Below are 18878 nucleotides of genomic sequence, written 5' to 3' on the forward strand. Positions count from 1 at the left end.
AGAGATTTGTTTATTTCAGTTTCAATAGAGGTTGTAGTAAGGATGTAAAGAAGAGGGCATGTAAGTCTCTGGTAAGACCCCAAATAGAGTATATAGTTCCAGTGTATGGGACCCTCACCAGGATTACTTGATTTGAGAACTGGAAAAAATCCAAAGAAAAGCAGCTCGATTTGTTCTGGGTGATTTCCGACAAAAGAATAGTGTTACGAATATGTTGCAAAGTTTAGGCTGGGAATACTTGGGAGAAAGGAGACAAGCTGATCGACTAAGTGGTATGTGATATAGATGTTGATTCACATGGGGAACCTCAAATATTTGTCCTGAATGAATAAATTTATAATATCAATGTATTATTTGGGATGAATATTTCAGGTTCCCTATGAAAATCAACATCTATATCATCTGATGGCCAGGCAGGTATAAATTTTTTGAAATGAGACAAAGTCTTTCATAGTGCATTGGCACTGCCGGTGGCTCCAAGTAGCCTACACAGAGACCTCCACGGGGTCGGTAGATGCAGAGTGGGTTGTTGTCCCATATGCTCTGTACTCTGACCGGCCAACCGAGACGGCGTCTGCATTCAGGAGACGGGCCTGGGGCAAAGTGCCGGACTTCACGCCTGGTCCTACCCGTCGGCTGTCCTGAGAATGGTTTTCCGTGGTTTTTCATTATCCTGCACTAAGGCGAATGCCGGGACAGTTCGTAGTATAGGCCACGGCCGCCTACCCCCTCACCTTCTCCGCACATCTCCTTCACCGTAACAAATCTCCCGGCCTGAGAGACGGCATCACTGTCTAAGAGGCCCACCTCTCCCTTCAGGGGAGGAATGAAAACGTTTAGTAGTAGTAGTAGTAGTAGTAGTAGTAGTAGTAGTAGTAGTAGCAGTAGTAGTACCTCCACGGTATGCACTAGCCATGCACTTTGGTAGGTGTGCTATTTACCAACTGATGAGCCCAAATTAGCACACTGGGTTGAAACGCTGGCAACCAAGAATGAGTTAGCTTGGAAAATTTATAATGTCCAATAACGGACCAACTACATTGGTATTAAGCGGTAAGTTCCGAACTGTCTGTGGAGAGATGATGTGGAACGACATTAGTCGACGAATAAGTTGAGTGGTGTCTTTAAAAGTAGGAAAGATCACAATATGAAGATAAAGTTGGAATTCAAGAGGACAAATTAGGGCATATATTCGTTTATAAGAAGGGGAGTTAGGGATTGGAATAACTTACCAAGGGAGATGCTCAATAAATTTCCAATTTCTGTGAAATCATTTGAGAAAAGGCTAGGAAAACAACAGACAGGGAATCTGCCACCTGGCTGACTGCCCTAAATGCAGATCAGTAGTGATTGATTGATTGATTGATTGATTGATTGATTGATCGATCGATCGATCGATCGATTGATTGATTGATTGATTGATTGATTGATTGATTGATTGATTGATTGATTGATTGATTGATTGATTGAATGTGGGGGTCTATAGAATTCAGTTGGTCCAATATTGTGGAACCATTAGCTATTTGTTGGTCGATTATAACGAAAACGTCATCCACATATCTCATCCAGACAAGGATACCTTGTACTGCATATTATAAATGTTTTTTGTATTTTCAAGGTTGTCAATGTAGATGTCCGCCAAGACTCCAGAGGCAGGAAATCTCATTGAATGTGAAATAGTTGTTTTGTAGAACAAAATAGAAATAAACTCATCTATTTCTTGTTTACTGAGGGAACTATGACTAGGCCTATTTAAATTATTTTTTATTATTGCAACCGTCTTGTTTATTGGGATGCTGGAGTACACGTTGGAAATGTCAAAGGAATTCAATGGAATTACAAACTCTGGTTCTATTTGTAAAGGTAATATGCTTTCTAAGAGAAGATTGCACAAACTGGGATACTTTATATGTAGGACTGTATCTAAAATTAATGATGGGTGTGATAGGGATGTTTTCTTGATGGATTTTAGGCATTAGTCTGGCAGTTGGGAGTTTAGGATTTATAATAGTCAATTTACTCATTTCATGATCATCTAAAAGAAAAATGTTCTTCAAAACAGCTTTTAAATTTTCTTGAATTTTACTTCTACGATCTTTTTTGATCTTAGTGAAGCTACTATCAGCAAAGATAAGTTCTGTTTTTGACACATAATCCTCCTTAGACATCAACACGTTCGTATTACCATTATCTGCTTTTGTGATGATTATATTATTCTCTTTAATTTTACGTTTAAGATTGGAGATTTGTTTTTTGGAGTCCTGTGACCCTTTTGTATCTTTAATGGAAGGTATTTGTAGTTTTTGTATATTTCAAACTTGATTTCCTCTTACTTATTTGGGGGTACTTTGGAAATAGCGTGTTGAGCTTCGGCTATCGTGGTGAGCTGATTATCCGATTTAGAAACTGTGGGCCAATTATACTTCGGGCCTTCATTTAAGATGGAAAGGTCATCTTTGCTTAGAACAACATCTGTAAGGTTTTTTACTGACGGATGAAATAAGTGATCGGTATTAACATCATGTGGAAAACTTTTCATTGTGGGAATCTTAGGTGTATTATCATATTTAGACTGTCTAATTTTCACTAGTTTCTTATCTAAAGTAGCTTGCTTAGTAACAAGAACTGTTTCTAACTTCTGAAGGACGTATTTTTGAAAGAAACCCCATTCCAACGGCGTTAGCGAGAGAGCTGCATTCAAATGTGCGGCACATAACTGCGCATTTACAAATGATTTTTTGCTGTATAAAAACTTGAATTCATTTTAAATTCTGAGTGAGTTAGTTAATTTCTGAACTTTATTTTGTTGAAATGATCTCAAACCTTTTTTTCTGAGTTGACTTAAGAAATTTTGATGTAAGACCTCCTGAAAGGCATTGCTTTAAAAAAGGCTATAATCCTTACTGATCTTTGAGACTTTGATTCTAAGGTTTAAGTAATTATTGGCTTATTTATTATTAATTACCTGGTCAGCTGACAAATTACAAATTAAAAATTTCATTTTGGTTCCATATTGACATTACTAAACATCTACAAATGCAAATGGAAATACGACCTTCCAATGGGATCTCCTGCCTTTGGAATCTTGGCGGACATCTAAATTGACAACCTCAAAATACGGAAAAAAACAACTACAAACACCTTTTATTAAAGACACAAAAGGGTCACAGGACTCCAAAAAACAAATCTCTGATCTAAAATGTAAAATTATAGAAAATAATATAATCATCACAAAGGCAGATAACGGTAATACGAACGTGTTGATGTCTAAGGAGGATTATGTGTCAAAAACAGAACTTTTCTTTGCCAATAGTAGCTTCAATAAGATAAAAAAAGATCCTACAGGTAAAATTCAGAACAATTTAAAAGTGGTTTTGAAGAACATCATTTTTCTTTTAGATGATCATGAAATGAGTAAATTGACTATTATGAATCCTAAACTCCCAACTGCCAGACCAATGCCTAAAATGTCCTTATTAAATTCATCATTAATTTTAGATGCAGTCCTACATATAAAGTATCCCTGTTTGTGCAGTCTTTTCTTAAAAAGCATTTTACCTTTACAAATAGAACCACAGTTCGTAATTCCATTGAATTTTGTATAATAGCAAAGGACTTAGAAATTAAACCTCATTACACTTTACATTCCTTTGACATTTCCAACATGTTCTCCAGCATCCCAATTGACAAGATGGTTGCAAACAAACCAAACTCCATGGCACTACAGTCCTTGAAGGGCCTTGACCTACCAAGCGACCGCTGTTCAGCCCAAAGGCCTGCAGATTACGAGGTGTCATGTGGTCAGCACAACGAATCCTCTCGGCTGTTATTCTTGGCTTTCTAGACCGGGGCCGCTATCTCACCATTCAGATAGCTCCTCAATTCTAATCACATAGGCTGAGTGGACCTCGAACCAGCCCTCAGGTCGAGATAAAAATCCCTGACCTGGCCAGGAATGGACCCCAGGGCCTCCGGGTAAGAGGCAGGCACGCTACCCCTACACCACGGGGCTGGCAGACGGTTGCAATAATAAACAATAATTTAATTAGTTATAGTTTCCTCAGTAACCAAGAAATAGATGAGTTTATTTCTATTTTGGATTTTGATCTACAAAACAAATATTTCATATTCAACAACACAATTTACCAACAGAAGGGCCTTCCAACAGGATCTCCTGCTTCTGGAGTCTTAGCGGACATCTACATTGACAACCTTGAAAATACAAAAATCATTAATAATATACGAGGTATCCCTGTCTGGATGAGATATATGGATGACGTTTTCATTATAATCAACCAACAAATAGCTAACGGTTCGACAATTTTGGACTAATTCAACTCTATAGACCGTCATGTTAAATTCACTGTTGAAACTGAAATAAACAAATCTCTTAATTACCTTGATTAGCTATTACAAGGAACATTACACACCTCTCTCTTAACATCTACAGGAAACCTTCACAGACCTCCAGCTCTATTAGACAAGATTCTCTTCACCTACAAGCACATAAAAAAGCAGCATATTTTTCAGTATGGTACATAGAGCTTTTAACATTCCTCTTTCCCAAAACAATTTTAAGAAGGAGATCAATACTATTTATGCAATTGCCTTTCAACAGATTTAAAAGAGACATGGTAGATAAAAATGTGAATAAAATGAAAAGGAAGATCCCCAGTATGCTCACGAGGACTTCAAGGAATGAAAATAAAAATTTAAAAGTAATCACTTTTATGTACATACTAGCAAGATACCAGTGCTTCGCTACGGTATTATACTGAAATTTATAATTGAATGCTTATCGTTTTATATATAACCCACCGATATTCGCGATCTGACTCGTTTTCTGAGAGATTCCGCCAAAATTTGCGATCTGACTCGTTTTCTGAGAGATTACGGCAACATTCCTCCCATTTTTCAATCTTTTCTCCAGCAATCGATTTCGTACTCCCCGGGATAGGTCCAGGTATTCCACCCGGTCAGTTGGGTCCCTAAATCTTTGCCATCTTTTCCTATAGCCTAAGCATTTTTAATGTGGATCAAATCCTTGAGGAGATCCGGCGTGGTGTCGTCTTGGGTGCCTTGGCGGTACTGAACCTCTACTTGGCGGTAAATTACATCTGCTGTCGTTGTCATTGAAGGACAGTATGACCAGCACCATTGTCGCCCGCAGGCAAGTGCGCAGGACTTCTGGCGATACGAATGACATATTTCCGTGCATTATTGACCTTATTACAGAGGTGAACAATTCCACGGTCAATCATATATCTATAGTTTATTTCAAATATGTTTAAATTTTTGTTTATATGCCAGAAGAATCTACTGTAATCTAAGAAGGTTCTCCAAAGGAAAAGATGGCTCTTGAAAACGAACTCAGGAGAGATTAAAAAATTATCGGACTGTGATCAGAATAAGTACATCGAAAATCCACAGCCTGTTTCCAGTCATTCAACCAGGTCAAGAATGGAATGAATTAGCCCTGCCGAAGTCTGTCGCACTCCACTGGGGCAATGATTAAATGAATGACAAATGAAATGAAATGATATTGGAGAGTGTTGCTGGAATGTATGATAACGGGGAAAACCGGAGTACCCGGAGAAAAACCTGTCCCGCCTCCGCTTTGTCCAGCACAAATCTCACATGGAGTGACCGGGATTTGAACCACGAAACCCAGCGGTGGGAAGCAAGCGTGCTGCCGCCTGAGCCACGGAGGCTCCTTATAAGTACATTAGGAACAGCAAAATCAATTGGCCTCACCTCCGTTTTCACCCCACCACAGTTAAGTTGATTTACCTCCCCCCCCCAAAAAAAGAAAACGTGTTCCTTTATGTTTAAAGGAGAGTTCAAATACCAATGTTCACGTGTGTTACCTTCAGTTTTGAGATATAAGTATTCCCCCAAAAAAATTCACTTTTTTCACTTACTTTCACACTCCCCGCCCCCCTTAAGTGAATTTTCCGGCAAAAAGTACTTGTTTCTTTAATATTAAAGGATCTTCTAAATGCCGATTATCTTCAGTTTTTGAGATATGTGTCCCCGTGAAACGAATTCAACTCCTTTTCACACTCGCCCCCAAAAATGATTCTCCGCCCCCCTCCAAAAAAGCGTCGTTTTATTTTTAAAGAAGATCTAAATACCAATTTTCACGTCTGTAACAATTTTAGTTTTTATTAGATGTAAGTATCCTCATACAATTAATTAAATAAATTTTTCAATTTTTCACCCCCCCCCCCCCCAACCTTCATTGGATTTTCCTAGAATACCTGTTTCTTTACTTTAACAGGAGATTCCAAATACCAGTTTTTACGTCTGCAACATTTTACGTTTCTGAGATATACTGTAGATATAGTATTTCTAAAAATTCACCCCAATTTGTCACTCCTGTTTAACCCCCATTAATTAGATTTTCCAAAAACAAAAAATTAATGTTTCTGTATTTTTAAAGGAGATTCCATATACTAACTGTCTGGTCTATAATATCTTCAGTTTCTGAGATATAAGTATCCTCATTAAAGACATTCAACCCCTTATTCACACTTTTCACCCCCTCCTATTGGGATTTTCCGAAAACAAAAAAATACTTGTTCCTTTATTTTTAAAGGAGATTCTAAATATCAATTTTTACATCTGAAAACTTTCGAAGTTTTGAGATATAGATACACCTCATTTTTAAAATACACCCCCCTTTCACCTCCCCGCCTATTTGGATTTTCTGAAAACAAAAAATACATGTTTCTTTATTTATAAAGGAGGTCCCAAATACCGATTTTCAGATCTGAAACATCTTCAGTTTCTGAGAAATAAGGATCCTTAATAAAGGCATTAAACTATTTTTCACCCCTTTTCACCCCTCCTATTGGGATTTTACGAAAACAAAAAAAAATACGTCTTTCTTTATTTATTTTGAAAGTAGATTCTAAGTACCAATTTTTACATCTGTAAACTTTGAAAGTTTTGAGATATAGATACATTCATTTTAAAAATTCACCCCCTTTCAACCCTCCACTATTTGGATTTTCCAAAAACAAAAAGTACATGTTTCTTTATTCTTAAAAGAGATCCCAAATACCTTTTCTCAGGTCTGTAATATCTTCAGTTTCTGAGATATAAGTATCCTCATTAAAGGCATTCAACCCCTTTTCACCCCCTCCTATTAGAATTTTCCGAAAACAAAAAAATACACGTTTATTTATTTTTAAAGGAGATTCTAAATACCAATTCTGACATCTGTAAACCTTTAAAGTTTTAAGATGTAGACACACTCATTTTAAAATTCACCCCCCTTTTCACCCCCCATTATTTGGATTTTCCAAAAACGAAAAAATACCTCTTTCTTTATTTTTAAAGTGGATCCCAAATACCAATTTTTAGGTCTGTAATATCTTCAGGTTCTGAAATATAAGTAGCCTCATTAAAGGCATTCAACCGCTTTTTTACCCTTTTCCACCCTTCCTATTGGGATTTTCCGAAAACAAAACAATATGTGTTTCTTTATTTTTAAAGGAGATTCTAAATACTAATTTTTACATCTATAAACTTTAAAAGTTTTGAGCTGTAGATACACTCATTTTCAAAATTCACCCTCTTTTCACACCCCCCCATTAATTGGATTTTCCAAAAACAAAAGAATACGTGTTTCTTTATTTTTAAAGGAGATCCCAAACACCAATTTTCAGGTCTGTAATATTTTCAGTTTCTGAGATATAAGTATCGCCATTAAAGGCATTCAACCCATTTTTCACCCCTTTTCACCCCTCCTATTAGGATTTTCCGAAAACAAAAAAATAAGTGTTCCTTTATTTTTAATGAAGATTCTAAATACCAATTTTTACATCTCTAAAAACTTTTGAGATATAGATGCACTCATTTTAAAAATTCACCCCCCCCTTTCACCCTCGCATTAATTGGATTTTCCAAAAAAAAAAATGTGTTTCTTTATTTTTGACAGCGATCAAAAGTACCAATTTTGAGGTCTGTAATATCTTCAGTTTCTGAGATATAAGAAGCGGTATCCTGATTAAAGGCATTCAACCCCTTTTTCACCCTTTTTCACCCCTCTTATTGGGATTGTCTGAAAACAAAAAAATATGTGTTTCCTCATTTTTAAAGAAGATTCTAAATACCAATTTTCACATCTGTAAACTTTTAAAGTTTTGAGATATAGACACACTCATTTTAAAATTTCACCCCCCTTTTCACCCCCTTAGCGACGGAATATCCAAAAATCCTCTCTTAGCGAGCACTTACATCTTAATATGAATATATCCTCAAAATTTCATTTCTTTATGTCCAGTAGTTTTGGCTCGGCGATGATGAATCAGTCAGTCAGTCAGTCAGTCAGTCAGTCAGGACAAGCTACTTTATATATATAGATAATAATGATAAAATTTATCAAGTCTCCAATTTGTTCAAAAGAAGAAATTTCACAATTGCCTTTAAGGCCAAAAACACTAATTCTCTAATTTTCTATAACTAAAGTTCAGTTAATGACATTAGCAAAGTCTCAAAGCCGGGAGTATACGAACTGAAATGCCCACAATGTGAAGCAAGCTACGTCGGTCAAACCGGGGAAGCTTTATTATCAGATATCAGGAGCATTTATATGCTAAAAAATATAACAAATTCTTGGCCGTGAGATTGCATGTGATGGATTTCAATAATTCCTTTTTATCTTTAGAAAAATACCTTAATATTTTACGTAGTGGAAGCAAAGGCATATTTTCGAGAACATTTTTATTCATCTACACCAAAGATTCAACCCTATGGGGAATTAAAAAACAACAAACCGCTCCCCACTTCATCTTGTCTTGCATTAGTACTGCACACTTTAGTCCCTCCCTCTCTACCCCCGCCACCAGCGGCTGACAAAGTCACCTCCCAGTTGGAACGCTCACTTAAGATACAGAGAACCAGTAGCATTATAACAAGGCTGCAGACCAGTCTGAGAAGTTCCAACAGGGCCAGCAGAGAGTAAGTTGCCACCTAACTTCCAAAATCTTGTTAGGTTCTTTCTCTTTGATCTTTAATTTAATTTGGATTTTTCCTTGTTTTTAGACCTCACATGATTTATCTTTTATATACAGTTGGGAATAGCAAGACCTCAAAAGGCTCAATGGTTCTCTGTTGAAGTTCACCGCAACATTAAATAAGATTAATCGATGCCAAAGGAAGATGTATATCCTAATTTTAAACATTTTTATGCACTTTGTTATATGCGACACATAATTTGGATGTTACCACATCAAGATCTTGTGTTTCAATACAAATAACACTTTTAAGACTTTAGTGATCAGCTTGCCAGATAGAATGTGTGATTTCATGACTTGATAGATGATTTTTATATTTCAATTTGATGTTTTGCTTTAGATTTCAATGAGTCATACTAGTTTCCCATAGATTTTATTCCATTGTTCTTTTAATATTTAGTGTTAATGGTTTAATACTGCTGGCATCAGCTGAAAATGTCTAATAATTGGTCAAAACATGTACTGGTACTTGCTGTAAGGTAATAATTTTATCTGAATATATGATGTGGATCTTTTACATTTGCATTTGACATGCTAAAAAATATTCCAAAGTAGTATCCAATACTTTTTCAGTTAAAATCCTCCTTTACCTCTTGATACTGTACAGTAATTATCACAGTGGGTTACTGCGCTTCAATACATCTGCCACTGTGCCCATTTCAATCACAACAAAGTCTTTTAGCTGGCTGTCTACATGCAGCAACGTGGTAAGCGAGGAGATGGGGAAACTCAATGCTTTGATTACATCGGGACACCATGTTTGTGCATGCATGTTCAAGGATTTTCAGTGGACGAGATGACTACAATATATCAGTGAAGTAAAAGGAGGCGCGGTAATGTTTTCCATAGTGAGGCTCACAATAGAACTGCAAATATAATAACTATGTGTGATGAAGAGGCTAGAACAAAACAGTCAATATTTAGGACTAGTTCTGCAATTGATTTTAATTATATATTTGCTCTGAAGAGAATAATTTTTTTTAAATCTCCCGTGTTAGTTGTTTAGTTAACCTAAGTAAAGGTTAGGACCCCCATCTCCCAAAACTAAGGTCTAGCTATGTTGTAGTCTTCATTGATGCAAAACTGCCATTATCAAGTTTAAATCACCCATTGTAAACCACGATATTAGCAATGTGGAATGTTAAGACATTGAAGAGACCTGGCAAGTTGAAAGAATTAAGGAATTAAATGGATAAGTATGGAGTGAAAATAGCAGCTCTACAGGAACTAAGATGGAAAGGGCAAGGGATGATGATGTCTGGACAACATATCTTGATGTACAGTGGAGAAGAAGCAGGCAGTAATGGCACAGGATTCCTCATACATAAGTCGCTAAAGGAAAGTGTGATCAACTTTACTCCAATCAATGATAGGATGTGCTCTGTAAGAATTAAGGAAAAATTCTTCAACGTAACTGTGTTTTGTGTGTACGCCCCTACTGAGGAGGCAGAAGATGAGAAGAAAAATGCATTTTATACTAAATTGGAGGAAGAAATTAATAAAGTTCAAAGACACAATGTGAAAATTAACCTTGAAAATTTAAATGCAAAAATTGGAAGAGAAGAGGTATACAAACACTTAGTAGGGAAAGAAAGCCTGCATGAAGTAAGTAATGATAATGGATTGAGACTGATTGACTTTGTGAGTGGAAAGCAGATGATAATTAAAAGTACTTGGCATCCTAGTAAAAACATTCGCAAGGAGACCTGGATTTCACCAGAAGGTGTGACAAGAAATCAAATAGACCATGTTATCATAGACAGGCGACATGCATCAGATATTATGGATGTTAGAAGCTGCAGAGGTGCTGATGCAGATACAGACCACTATCTTGTTAGAGTCAAGTACAGACAAGAACGGAAAAAGTAAGAAGAAAGGCAAAGCACAATATTGAAGGTCTAAAAAATGAGGAATTGCAAGAGAAATACAAAAAGATAATGGCTGAATCTTTTGAAATAAAAAGGGAATTATGGGAGAAAGCAGAAGTGGAAGATAAATGGGAGATACTGAAAACAACTATCAGTGAAGTTGCAGATAGTACCCTGGGAAAGAAGAAATTGGGAAAGAGAGAAGAATGGTTTGAGGAATGTTCAACATTAATCCAAGAGAGGAATGATGCTAGGAACAGAATGCTTCAAAGGAGAACTAGACAAACAGTAGAAGAGTATAGAGAGAAATGAAGAAGAGCATATAAGATATGCAGATATAAGAAAAGAGCTTTTGAAAAAAAAAGAGAATCGAAGAACTGGATGAAATGAAGGATAGAAACGAGGTACGAAAGTTCTATGAAAGAACAAAAGACCTTAAGAGAGGATTTCAACCAAGAGCTGTTTTCTTCAAGGATAAAGATGGAAACCTTCTGGTTGATAAAAGCAAAGTGCTTGGAAGATGGCAGGAGTATTTTTACGAGTTACTCAATGGAAGTAATGAAGATGATAGAGAGGGGGAAAATATAAATGTTGATGGGAAAGAAAGAGAATTGGAAGAGGAATCAGTAAAACAGCCAGACTTAGGAGAGGTTAAAGCTGCAATTAATGCATTAAAGAATAATAGAGCCCCAGTTGAAGATGGAATGGAGTCAGAGCTGTTGAGATATGGGGGAGAGGAAATAGAAAAGGCTGTTTATGAATTGATTAAGGAGGTTTGGACAAAGGAGGAAATACCCAAGGATTGGACATTGGGTATAATTTACCCAGTACCGTACATAAAAAGGGAGATAAGGCAGTATGTGGAAATTATCGAGGGATCACCTTGCTGGATGGAACGTACACAGTTTTTGGTGAGGTACTAGCCTTAAGATTGGAATTATGGATGGAAGGAATATTAGGGGATTACCAAGCAGGTTTTAGAAAACATCACTCTACTCTGGATCAGATATTTATATTACGACAAGTGCTAGAGAAGTTTTATGAATATGACAAACAGTTACATCAGCTGTATGTTGATTTTAAACAAGCATATGACAGTCTAGATAGGGGTAAAATTTACAAGATTATGAAAGAATTTGGAATCCCGAGGAAATTGATTAGATTAACAGAAATGACCTTGAAAACAACAGTATGCAAGGTGAGAGTGGAGCAAGATCTGTCAGAGGAGTTTTTAGTGGAGAGAGGACTAAGACAGGGAGATGTACTTTCCACAGTGCTTTTTAACCTAGCATTGGAAAAAGTAATCCGTCAATTGCCCATCAACCCAGGGGGAACTATTTTGAACAGATTAGTACAAGTGATAGCATATGGTGAAGATGTAGAAATAATTGCAAGAAATGAAAGAGATCTTGAAGAGAGCTACTCAGTATTAGAAGAGAAAGCATGGGACCTAGAACTAGAAGTGAATATAAACAAAACAAAATATATGAAGATGGAAGATACAGAGGGAGTAAGAGGAAGGACCACAGTAAGATTAAATGGGAAGGAATATCAAAGAGTCACATCTTTCAAATATCTAGGCTCTATAATAACAGAGGACAATAAAACCTTTGTGAAAATACAGGAGAGGATAACAAGTGGAAACCGATGCTTTTACACCTTGCAAAATATGTTTAAATCCAGGAATGTCAGCAGGAATACAAAAATTAAAATATACACAACAGTACTAAGACCAATAGTTATGTATGGATCAGAATGCTGGGTGATGACCTCCAGAGAAGAACAGTGGCTGTTACATTGGGAAAGGAAGATATTGAGAAAGATATTCGGTGCAGTAAGAGATCAGGATGGGTGGAGAATGAGGACAAATGTAGAGCTGCAAGGACTGTTTTGCAAGCCAGATATTGTTACTAAAATTAAGTAGGGAAGAATTAGGTGGACCGGTCATGTTCAGAGAATGGCAGAAATCTGCACCATTAAAAAGGTGTTTATAGGAAAACTTGATGGAAGGAGGAGGAGAGGAAGACCCAGGAAAAGATGGATTGATGATGTTGAGGATGACCTTATAAAGTTAGGAGTTAAACATTGGAGAAGAAAAACTGAGGTGATAAAGGAGGCCAAGGACCTACATGGACTGTAGCGCCGACCAGTAAGTAAGTAAGTAAGTAAGTAAGTAAGTAAGTAAGTAAGTAAGTAAGTATAGTAAACCACGAACAGTGAAACTTCTCTCAACTCCAATCAACCAGCCGAGCAGAGGGCGGGTGGCCATGGCTTTACTTTGCCTCTGAACTTTTGCATTTGGAAGATGGAGGTGGCTGTCCTGAGAATGGTTTTCCATGGTTCTTCATTCTCCTGCATTTAAGGTGGATGCTGGAACAGTTCCTATTATATGCCACTGCAATCACGCCCCTCACACACTGTCCACATATCTCCATCATCACCATAAATCTCCTGGCCTGAGAGACAGTGCCACCGTCTAAGAGGCCCGCCTCCCCCTTCAGGGAAGGAATGAACACAATTTAGTAGAAGTAGTATTAGTGAAACTTCTCAATAGTAGATACCTTTTGGGGAATTGTTAAATGCCTGTTATTAAGAAGTGTCTGCTATTCAAAACAGAAAACAGATTTGAGGACATATTTTCCATATGAACATTCACAGCTGTAGTCCAAAAATTAACAATATTCCATCAATAAAATGTTTAATAGTAGACCTTGTACAGTAATTACAATTGCAAACAGAGTAGGGTACATTAAGAGAGTGCAGATATACAGTACTGTGAAACTTCTCCTAGATCAAAATGAAATGACAACACGTTGGTATTTTCTTCTTTTCTGATATGGGAGTTTATGTTGTGGAGGTACCTTAAAACTTATTTTCCAGATGCATTTCTACTTCTGAAATAATTTTTAAGTTCCTCTGCATCTCCACTATGGATAGAGTAATTTTTCACCTCTCACTTTTTTAACAGCATATTTACGTGACACACTTGATGAGCTCCTCTTGCTTCCACTGCTTCATTGCCATCGTCATCCATGTCTGATGGTGTAGTATTGGCAGTTACACTCAACATCCATGGATGACTCTGTGCACGTAAACTCAAAGTTTGCTGCACCTTCAACAAATTGTTTTAAAAGTTCACCAAGTTCAGATTTATCATTTTCATTTTCATATTAATCACCTCTTGAACCATGCACATTACAGAGATTAGTTTATTAAATAACCACTTATTTTGTTGTTCTACATCCATTATTGAGAAGGAACTTTTCCATTCTGCTGGTGAATTAAAAATATCCATTATCTAGAAGAGTCCACTATTCAGAAGTGTCTTTTAGGAAATGTTTCACTCTATTTGTTCATATTTTATGATTTTGCCCTGAAAACCTGCCACTCTGAGTGGTGGCAAAGCTCCACCCCCATGTCCAGTCCAGCCGGTCCTGATCTTTGGCATAGTAAGTCTTTCTTGCTATATATGAGAACGTCCTCAGTGTTATTGGGTAAATTAATTAATATGGCTGTCTTACAGTTTTAATTTTGTGTGGCTATTTCTAGCCGAGTGCAGCCCTTGTAAGCCGTGTCCTGGTACTGAGGGTGCCGTATCTTAGTGTAGAACAGATTGTTCAACATCAAGGTTATTCCATTAAATAGCATGTGTCAGTCTTCTCTTTGTAGTCACTTTGTTGTAATAGTTCTATCCGCATTATATGACAGCATCTCTGCAGTAGTGTACGTTGCTAATAGAATGGAAGGGAACGGTGGAAAGTGAACGTCTTCAGAAGGTATTAACGAATTCCTAGCTCTTGATAATATTAAGTGCTGTCTTTTTCTTGGGCTGCAAGTACTGGTTGATCTCTAGCAATGACTTTCCCTTTGTTTCTGGCACAGCTAGGGTGACAAACAATGTCCCAATGACGCAAAAGGCAGCAAATGAGAAGAACACAAAGTGCATTCCAAATGTATCACCAATCACCTGCAATTAATAAAGATATGAGCTTTAGGGTGTACTGTACACTGCAAGCAAGCAAAGCAAGTTTGAAGTTTTACATAACCGTTTTACAACATACACAATAATAATTAAACTTATGTTTTAATGGTCCACCTTTTCAGTACTATACGATGTTAACATTACATTTTTTAAACTTGGAACTAGTTTTGGCCATGTCTGGCCATCATCATCCATAATATAAAACTGTACAAATACATCTAATGACTAAAACATATGCACAAACACAAATGACGTTAAAAGTTATTAAAAGGATCTGTACAGTTTTATATTATGGCAGATGATGGCCAGCAAAGGCCGAAACTAGTTCCAAGTTTAAACATGTAATGTAAACATTGCATAATACAGTATTGAAAAGGTGGACCATTAAATTGTAAGTTTAATTATTATTTTGATCACAATTCAATACAGATCAAAACCATGAAGTTTATACCCTATGATTTTACAACATACATTGCCTGTAATTCAAACCACTGCTGCCTCACTCAGCTACCACTCTCCTCCATATTACTAGATGGTAGGGATTAACCATGAGACATTGATCATACCTGATGTCTTCATTTGGCAGTGAAACCCCTAACAAAAAGGTAAACGTGCATTACACTTTTTGACTTCTAATATGTAAGCCTGTTCTGATATCATGCATGCAGAGTCCCTAGTTGCATAAATTTGTATGTTATATCATATGAAGATGAGTGGAATGGTCCACCAATTGGAATATCCCCTTACCAAAAAAACTTGCTTCAGTTCTAAGTTCATATATTTGCCACCATTAAAAATAAATAAATTTAAATAAGCTGTTAGAAGAAAGTATCCAGTTCCTAGGCCCAGGGATGTTGTTAGCACGGTATGTGTGCATGCACGGTCATGCTTTATCCCCCCCACCAATAGTTAATAGCTGACGACGCCAGTGCCTAATCCTGTAGTAAGAGACTTCTTCAGTAGTTAATACCCCACAATTTCCTGTAGTGTTTACCTTGTCCCTGAGCTTTCTGGTTTGTAATCTAGGGTTATAACCTATTCAGATACAACTTCACTGTATTCGTCAACTTCTAAATTAATGAAGTAGTCCTGTTTGAAACACTGTTTGTTCCCTTGTAAAAGAAACATTTGCCACCACATTTTTAAAACTTTATGAACCATATCAATCAATCAATCAATCAATCAATCAATCAATCAATCAATCAATCAATCAATCAATCAATCAATCAATCAATCAATCAATCAATCAATCAATCAATCAATCAATCAATCAATCACTACTGATCTGCATGTAGGGCAGTCGCCCAGGTGGCATATTCCCTATCTATTGTTTCCTAGCCTTTTCTTAAATGATTGCAAAGAAATTGGAAATTTATTGAACATCACCCTTGGTAAGTTATTCCAATCCCTAACTCACCTTCCTCTTGAATTCCAACTTTATCTTCATATTGTGATCTTTCCTACTTTTAAAGACACCACTCAAACTTATTCGTCTACTAATGTCATTCAATGCCATCTCTCCACTGACAGCTTGGAACATACCACTTAAACTGTATATAGGATAATAGCTTTTGTTTATTTCCACCTATTCAATACATTACAAGAAGTTGGCATTTACTTTAAAACATTATTCAGATGAGACATGTTTCGCCTCTCACTGTGAGGCATCTTCAGTCATTATCAAAAACCTTATTATTTTACCAGGCATCTGGTTAAAGATATTAAAAAATGTGTTTGATGATTATAAGAGAGGTAAGATTTACGTTAGTTATAAACATGTTCATGAAGTAACTAAAAATCCAATATATTGATAAAAACATATGTAGTTCTTTGTTGAATAGGACTTGTTTGATTCTACTATAGTAAGAGAAGGTGGCTTGAAGCCGTATTCGTTAATAGATGTCTAATACATAGTGGAAGGCATAAAATATCAGTTCTATGAGAATATACATTACATTCAAATGATACTAAAAACTAGTGGATTCAAAGGTAGTACATATAAAATGTTCAATGAAATAACTATAGATCTAATAAAATGATAAACACATATGTAGTTCTTTGTTAATTAGGACGTCGTAAGATTGTACGGCTTAAAGCCGTAGTCATTAATAGATGTCTAATACATAGTGGAAGGCATATGAAATCAGTTCAAAGAGAATATATAATACAAACAACTGATACATAAAAACTGGTAGATTCGTAAGAGGTACATTTAAAAATGAAGGCGTCATGTGACTATAAAAGACAGTTGATGGCTTAAAGCCGTAGTCAAAGTTTGAAATGTAGGTCAAATAACTGCTAAATATATGGTAAAAAGATATAAGTCAAAATATACAGCTTAGTATAAAAAATATGAAGGAAAAACATTCCAATTGCTTGACAAAAGTTACTTGACGTTGGCATGCGTATGTCCGTGATATTTATTGGTCAACATTTCGTAGGTTATTTTGGATTTATTCGGCAAGATTGCATTGACAAGAAGTTCACCAGATGTTTATAGTTGGCCTAATTTGTAAAAAGAAAGTTGCAGAGATGATGATGGGTGGAAATTCTCAACGTTGGTATGGTTTTTTTGACGTGAAGGTCGGAGAGCTGTTGTGTTCTTCTTCGATGACAATATATTTTATAAAACGTTGATTGTAAATAATTTATACTATTGAAGAGTATTATGGAAGTTTGATGGAGCTGTTGAATTATTGTTGTTATAGAATGGTTCTGAAATGAAGAAAAAACTGTAGTTAATTTTGACGAAAATGAAAGAAAACATGGGAAGGTTTTGTTTAAGTGTTGTTAGTGAGAAAATGTTGGTGCTTACCTATGGCGTTGTAGGCCCATTTAACAAGCTGTGTGAGGCGCTATTAGGATACTAATGGTCACTAACGGTTTTTACTCCTTGTGTTGTACGTATGTCGTCTGGCTAGAGGGGGGTGGGTAGGAGGGGGCGGAGTTGTAGGCTTGTGATTCGTGAACGGGAGGGAGTTGTGAATGGTAGGGGAAGCGGAGGGGCGTGTATCATTTATTGGTTTATGAATGGCGCGTGGAGGGGAATTACGTTAGATGGGAGGGGGAGGGGGGTATGATGTATTTGTTGACGTAGGGGTGTTTGTTGATACTGTTTTGAAAATATTAAAAAACTTTTTGTCCTGAAGGTTTACATTATTGAATAATGTTACTATTTGGTCATACAAAGGGCTTCTATTGTCTATTGGATCATTTAAATTCTTATTAGCATTGAATTTTTGGTCCAAAAATATGTATAAATTTTCGAATTCGGTCATAAGTCTACCTTTTTTTACTGTTTTTAAAATTTGAAGGTCCTGTTCAATTGTGGTAAAGTTGTGCCCCGTTTCTTTCATGTGATTGCTCATTGCTGAGTGTTTATTATGTTTCTGAGCATTGAAATGTTCTGTGTACCTAGTTATGAAGCTTCTTCCTGTTTGTCCGATGAATGAGCTGAGGCACTCATTACATTTTAATCTATAGATACCGGAGCCTGAGTATTTATTATTTTCTGAATTTATTGTATTATGGTTGAAGAACATTTTTTGGTTTGAATTTTGAGTTTTGAAAGCTATTTTGATCTCTTGATTTTTTAAGGTGTTGGTTACTTGGTGTATGATTGGGTTGGTGTATGTAAAGGTTGCGAACTTTGATTTTTCATTTTTTATTGGGGAGAGGTTTGTGGATAGTTTCAATTTAACTTTATTGATTAGTTTGTCTATGATAGAGGGATTATATCCATTAAAAGTGGCTATTTCTTTTATTGTATTTATTTCTTTTTTAAAATTGGTCGCTGAAAGGGGAATTTTTAGAGCTCTGTACACCATACTATAAAATGAGGACTGTTTGTGTGATTGTGGATGAAGGGAACTTTGTTTAATAGTTATAGGTGTGAATGAGGGTTTTCTGTAAATTTGGAAATCAAACTTATTGGAAGTTCTTGTTATTGTGATGTCAAGAAAATTAATTGATTTGTGGTTCTCGTCCTCTTTAGTGAATTTAATA

The 18878-nt window shown here is 36.2% G+C and overlaps 1 protein-coding gene across 2 annotated transcripts in view; it reads right to left on the reverse strand.

Annotated features, from left to right (window-relative positions):
- LOC136866742 (facilitated trehalose transporter Tret1) overlaps positions 1 to 18878 on the reverse strand; it is a 140262-nt gene that overhangs the window by 22146 nt on the left and 99238 nt on the right. Inside the window, exon 4 of one of the 2 annotated variants that reach the window (XM_067143853.2) lies at positions 13581 to 14858. The exons of the other annotated variant lie outside the window; for it this stretch is intronic. Within the exon in view, the coding sequence (XP_066999954.2) occupies positions 14682 to 14858 (177 nt within the window). The 3' untranslated portion in view covers positions 13581 to 14681. Of the gene's footprint in view, positions 1 to 13580; positions 14859 to 18878 lie in introns of those variants that run through there. 2 annotated transcript variants of the gene reach the window in all.

This window comes from Anabrus simplex, chromosome 1 (genome assembly GCF_040414725.1).
Source record: "Anabrus simplex isolate iqAnaSimp1 chromosome 1, ASM4041472v1, whole genome shotgun sequence".
NCBI lineage: Eukaryota > Metazoa > Arthropoda > Insecta > Orthoptera > Tettigoniidae > Anabrus > Anabrus simplex.